This window comes from Quercus suber, unplaced genomic scaffold (assembly GCF_002906115.3).
Source record: "Quercus suber isolate HL8 unplaced genomic scaffold, Cork oak 2.0 scaffold_51, whole genome shotgun sequence".
NCBI lineage: Eukaryota > Viridiplantae > Streptophyta > Magnoliopsida > Fagales > Fagaceae > Quercus > Quercus suber.
The window spans coordinates 1,797,413-1,803,829 of record NW_027069516.1 but is presented as its reverse complement, the minus strand read 5'-3'; the positions used below and the strand labels follow the sequence as shown (position 1 = coordinate 1,803,829).

Here is a 6,417-nt window from a genome sequence, read left to right as displayed (position 1 = left end):
TTTTTTTTTTTTTTTTTTTTTTTTTTTTTTTTTTGGTGGGGGGGTGTTGGGGAGGGAAGGTTAGAGGGTTTCTTTTCTTTATGAATGGGGAAAATTAAACAATACCTGTGCTTTGAGTCTATTTTACTTTACATCCGTGACTTTTCAAAACCTACAATAAACCTCCCTATGGGTTGGATTAGAGTGAATTCATCAACTTACTTTTGCACATATAGCACATGACAAATCACAAAATCTTCCCTCCCAAACCCACTACCAACCACCATAAACCCATATCTGAGCACCCAAAATCATCCACACACAAAGGAATAAAGGGTAACCTAGACCTTGATGAGGTGTTTGGAGGAGACATGATGATAGGAATGAAGCAGTAAGTGGAGAGAAGTAAGGGGTTAGAATTTGGAGTAAAGAGAGGGTAGGCAATGGAGGGCAAGGCATTTGGTCCCATGGACATCATCCATGGTGGTAGAGGCTTAGGTCCTTTAGGATGCAAAATTATGGACATGTGCCACTCAATGATTGGCTTAAAAGGCATGTGATTCTCAATGCTGTTTTTCAGTTATTACAACTGAAAAGTTAACAATTTCACATTAGTCCAAAGCACAATGGGGTTAGGGTAGATCTTGAATTTTTATTGCGACAAAATAAAACTAGCCCTACTCACAATTAGGTATTCCATAAGAATAATGCTATGGACAATAGTTTCACAACATTCCTAAATTAGCATGCCTACTCACACATGGACCCACCACAATCTCCAATTTAAATTTTTTAAATGATGTGGCATGCTAATTTGAGAATATTTTGAAATTCTTGTGGCTTTTTGTTGTATCCATAGCATTACTCATTCCGTAATTGCTTATAAATATCACAAACATAAAAAATTGATGATTGATAAAATACTCCTCAACCCAACATCCAGACATGACCTGAGCACCTTACTGCTGTAAAGCTCATTAGATGACCAATTCATAATAAGCTCATGCATACGGTACTGGACAGTGAGCATTGACACAACTTCATCTCCATACATGTCTGCAAGTCGTTCAAAGAGGGTTCTTCCTAAACCTTTCCTCTCAGCTTCAACACTTTGGATGGTTGGAGGAAGCTGCAGATGATCACCAGCAAGTATACATCTTGAACCCTAAAACAATTAACTCAGATTGTGAACTGGTGCTCAGAATTACACACTCTATATGTATGATTGAACTGGATTATAATCAATATTATCTTTTCTTCTTTGGACATTGGGTTTCCTTTATCTCAAACATAACAACTTTGGAAAACCCAAATAACAAACCCTTTTTTTATAAGGAAAAAAAAAGGTTTGTTTCTGATACCTTTAATGTCCCTTTTTCTAAAACAATTAAAATCCATAACAAAAATAATTGATACCCAATTAAAGCTTTTTTCAATATATCATGCATTTTGTATTTAGATATCTTTAAAGACCAATATTTCTCATAGTAGCAGGTAAAGAACTGTATCCAAAGACCAATAATAAGCATTAAACATGTGCATCATAAATTATCAAATTCACAAATTTAACATGTGCCCATTACTGCATTTTTAGTGGAAGTGCATACATTTGTTTTGGTGTTCATATGTGTGTAACATTACCTTTAGTAGAGCTATCCAGCATGCTATCTCAAGTGCCTGAGCAGCTTCATCAATGATCACCAAGTCAAAAGAAGTGTTATCCAACTTGTGGGATAACGCCCCAGTCAAAGTTGTCAACACCACATCAGCATTTTTAATTACATCTGTAACAGCCAGTTGCTGTCTTTTACGCTCTTCTTTAGAAAGAGTCCGAAGCTCCTTCTGAATTTCTCTCCTTGTGCTTTTGTCTTTTGTTTTTAACAGCTTCCCATTTAAGGCCTGAAGAAATACAGCAAGGACAAGTTGAAACATTAAATAATAATATAATATAAGAAAAGTAACTGATAAGAAAGCACAAAATGAATTCTGGCTCGAATAATAAATTTGCAAGAAAATTTCCTGCATTTTTTATCGATAAGTTAAGCATCCACCCAGTGGGTTTTGAACCCACAACCTCACTCTCCTACATTTATTAGAGGAAGTGCCATTTGAGCAAAGAATAGAAAACAGGATGAACCATAACAAATAATAAATAAATAAAGAAGGAATAGCTTCTTGTACATATGTTTTTTGATGAATAATATACAATGCAACAGCCAATCAGGCCCAAGGATATACCAAGTCTCTCTCAATGAATGAATACCACAGTTTTTGTCTTAAAACTTGTACAAACAAATTTTGATCAGTTCAAAACTTATACAAAATCAACAACACTTATAGTAAAGTATCATTTTTCAATAACAGAAACTGCATACATGGATAAATTTTGTTTACTAAGTTAGGCTTGAAATAAATTCAGAATCCCTACCTTCATTTCCTTCCGAATGTCACTAGCCAGAGCACTATTATCCCCTCGCAAAACCTAAAAAACGAAGAACCAGATATGTAAGTTGAAAATCAGTTTTGATAAAGATGAAAAAGTGTGTCAAAGCAGCACCACATTTTTTTTATAAATAAATAAATAAATAATTTTTAAAAAAAAATTCAACTGCTTCATTATATTTCAGGGAATGAATTAAATGTCTAGTCCTCAGGACCACAATCACTTACTAGAAGATGCTAAAGTAGTATAGATTTATGTCATTTTTATTAGTTACAAATGCACGACCCCCCCCAACCCCCCCCCAAAAAAAAAAAAAAAAAAAAAAAAAGAAAAAAAAAGAAGAAGAAGAAGAGAGGAAGAAGAAACTGTATGTGTATTGAATGGTTCTCTCCTATTTCAGGTTAAAGCCCATCCGTGTGTTGCTGCGCATATGCTTTTTGATCTTGAGGATGTGAAGAGGACCACTTCGACAGAACCAACCCTTCTTCTCATAGACATAGCTGGGTATGCAGTCTATTGTTATCACAGGCTGAATAATGTATCTGGTTTTCACAGTTGTTGCTTAGGATATCCTAGTTGGGAGTATGGAACAGCATTGAATGGTTTCGTACTTTTTCTGCTTAAAATTCGGAGTCATGTGAATCCTAAACAATTCTACAAAAATCAGAAGAGAGAGCTGTATCAACAAAATGCTTTTCATATGACAATTGTAACCAGTTCATAAATATCTGATTTAGGTGTGATATGGAAGAGAAGAAGGATGAAGAAGATAGCACATTGAATGAGGGTGAAGCTGAGGTTGCTATGGCCCATGCAAAGAGACTTGTTCAAAGTGGAGTCCAGGCTTCTGATATTGGAATTATCACCCCTTATGCTGCACAGGTATATAAGTTTCTTTTGTGGGCTTTTGGGTAAATTCTGCTGGTCACAGGCCTAGAAGTGGAATACCATATATAAATACACACACACAGCCAAGAGCCTCATGGCTTAATAGGCGCCTTCTAGTGTTTCCAATGGCGCTCATGCACATTAAAAATACACATATGTACATATTCATATATATAGATAAATCTACTTAATAAGAAAATATTCATACATACAGATAAATCTACTTAATAAGAACATTCTGACCAATAGCAACTAAAGAGATAATTCTTTTGCAATGCTTCAAAGACCATGGAAAGAGCAAATAAGAGGACTTTGAAGAGCCGGCTAAGTATAATATCAACTCTAGAGGAACCAAACTACAACAAACTGCCAAATCCCCCAGCAGACCTTAAAATGTACTTTGAAGTTCTCAATGCAAAGTCGTCAGATGCAAAGCCAACTCCATTCTCAAGCTTCTCTGTTTTTTTTTTTTTTGATAGGTAATAAAGATATATATTCGAGAACACTACCTTATGCAGAAAAACATAAGGCAGAGAGAAAAATACAAAGGGAAAAGAAAGAGTAAAAAGATAAAGAAGGGAAAAGACACTAAGTACACAGGAGAGAGCTAAGGAACATAGGGAGAGAATCACTAGAGGTGAGTCCCCAAGCCCTAGACCAGTCAAACAGAGTGCCACTAAAAGAGGCCAATAGTTGGTCATCCGAACTATACATGTCCTCAAACGTCCTCCTATTTCGCTCCCTCCAAAGGCACCACATCAAGCATAATGGAGCTAAATTCCAAATGCTAGACAAATGCTTTCCAAGCCAATTCCATCAACTGAGTAGAGTATCCGCAACCGATCTTGGCAAGACCCAAGAAAACTCAAAAGATCTAAACACCAAACTCCACAGCTGATAAGCCTTTCTACAATGTAGTAACAAATGATCCATCGTCTCCCCATTACTACGGCACATGATACACCAGTCGACAAAATCCAACCCTCTACCCTTGAAATTATCACCTGTAAGGATTCTATCTCATACAGCAGTCCACACAAAGAAGGAAACACGCCAAGGAGCCTTAACCTTCCAAACACCTTTCCAAGGAAAAATAATGGGCAAGGGTTTCTCAACTTATTGTAAAACGATCGAATATCAAAGTCCCAATTTTTTGTCAACTTTCATCGCATACGATCTCCGTTCTTAGTAGGAGGTAGATTTGAGCCCAAAGTACGGAGAAAATCATCCACACTACCCATTTCCCAATTATTTGGCCTCCGAGTAAAATGAACATTTCAGCTTCTCCGCTCCTCTATCCCCAACCGTTCAAGAGAAGAGGCCACCGATGCCTCTTTATTGGATGCAATCCCATACACACTCAGAAAAGTCAATTGAAGTGGAGAATCCCCACACCATTGATCTGTCCAAAGCTTCACTCTATCCCCCACCCCTACCTCAAAGTGAATATTCTTGCTAAAATCCTCCCATCCCATGCCGATACTTCTCCACAAGCCACACCCATGCACCCCTCTACCTAGCTTAGAAGTCCATCCCCCCATTCTTCCCCAAACTTGAGAGCTACAACCCTTCTCCAAAGCCTTGTCTCCTCAATCTCAAACTGCCATAACCACTTCCCTAGTAAGGCTTTATTAAAAGTAGTTAATTTCCTTACTCCTAACCCACCGTTTTTCAAAGGTGCACACAGCTTGTCCCATTCCACCAAATGTAACTTGGAGCCCCCCACAAAAAATCTCTTTGCAACCTCTCAATTTTATTGGTCACATGCGTAGGGATGTTAAAAAGAGACAAATAATAAGTGGGGAGACTAGATAATGTGCTTTTAAGCAACGTTAGTCTTCCACCTTTTGACAAATACATCTTCTTCCAACAAGCCAACTTACGCTCAATTTTCTCCAAGATCGGATTTCAAACAGTAAGGGACTTGTGGGACACCCCCAATGGCATACCAAGATAGGTCATAGGCAAAGACCCAATCCGGCATCCCAAAATCTCTGCCAGGATATGGACATTAGGAACCTCCCAATGGGAACCATCTCACTCTTTAGCACATTAACCTTTAAACTTGTCACTGCCTGGAAACAAAGAAGAAGCATCCGAACATAAAGAATCTACTCCTCATTAGCATCACAAAACAGAATTGTATCATCCGCGAACAAAAGATGCGAGACACATACTCCTCCACCCCGACTTCCATCGGCCCTAAAGCCTTGAAACAAACCAGCCCCTTCAGCTCTTTTCATCATCTTACTGAAGACCTCCATCATAACCAGAAATAACATGGGGGATAGCGGGTCCCCTTGTCTCAATCCCCTCAAGCTTCCAAAAAAATTAGCTAGAGACCCATTAAACAAGACAAAGAATTGGGGTTGTAGATATGCATGTGCGGATCCACCTACACCACCTCACCCCAAATCCCATTCTCTTCAACAAATCAAGAAGAGCCTCCCAGTTCACATGATCATAGGCTTTCTCAATATCTAATTTACAAATAACCCCCGGAATCTTACTCTTCACCCTACTATCAACGCACTCATTAGCAATGAGAATTGAATCGAGTATCTGTCTACCACCTACAAAACTCATTGAGACTCAGATATCAACTGATCCAAAACCTTAGCCAAAATCTTGTAAACACTCCCCACCAAACTAATAGGTCTAAAACCTCGAATATTGGAAGCACCATTCTTCTTAGGGATTAAGGCTACAAAGGTTGCATTAAGAGATTTTTCAAACTTTCTATGTTGATAAAACTCTTCAAACACGGCTAAGACATCTCTTTCCACAACTCCCCAACAATGGTGATAAAAAGCCAAAGAGAAACCATCAGGACCTGGTGCTTTATCTCATTCCATCTCTTTGACAACTCGAAGAACCTCTTCCTGTTTAAACCTCTGTTCAAGCCAGTCCCTCTCCAAACCCTCTAACTGATCAAACTCCAAACCTTCCACAAGCGGCCTCCACTCCTCTGTCTCCTTGTACAATTTTTTATAAAACTGTACAGCTTGGTCTACCATCTCGGATTCGTCCTCATAAATGACCCCATTCACCTCCAACATACTAATATGGTTATGCCTTCTCTGAGAATTGGCCATCTTGTGGAAAAA

At 38.2% G+C, this 6,417-nt stretch overlaps 2 protein-coding genes across 2 annotated transcripts; one reads left to right on the top strand and one right to left on the bottom strand.

Moving 5' to 3' along the window:
* Window positions 1-37: 37 nt before the first annotated feature.
* Window positions 38-2,501, bottom strand: LOC136061252 (uncharacterized). The gene is made up of 3 exons (XM_065771943.1): window positions 2,408-2,501; window positions 1,621-1,878; window positions 38-1,144 (listed from the first exon to the last, which is right to left on the bottom strand). The coding sequence occupies exons 1-3, from the start codon at window positions 2,411-2,413 to the stop codon at window positions 869-871; spliced, it is 540 nt and encodes a 179-aa protein (XP_065628015.1). The 5' UTR covers window positions 2,414-2,501; the 3' UTR covers window positions 38-868.
* Window positions 2,502-2,822: 321 nt separating this feature from the next.
* Window positions 2,823-3,359, top strand: LOC136066911 (uncharacterized; the record flags this gene model as incomplete). The annotated part of the gene is given in 4 exon segments (XM_065771965.1): window positions 2,823-2,926; window positions 2,978-3,100; window positions 3,160-3,304; window positions 3,354-3,359. Coding segments are annotated over 4 exon segments (378 nt in total), but the record flags the coding sequence as incomplete, so codon positions are not given.
* Between the last annotated feature and the right edge of the window lie 3,058 nt (window positions 3,360-6,417).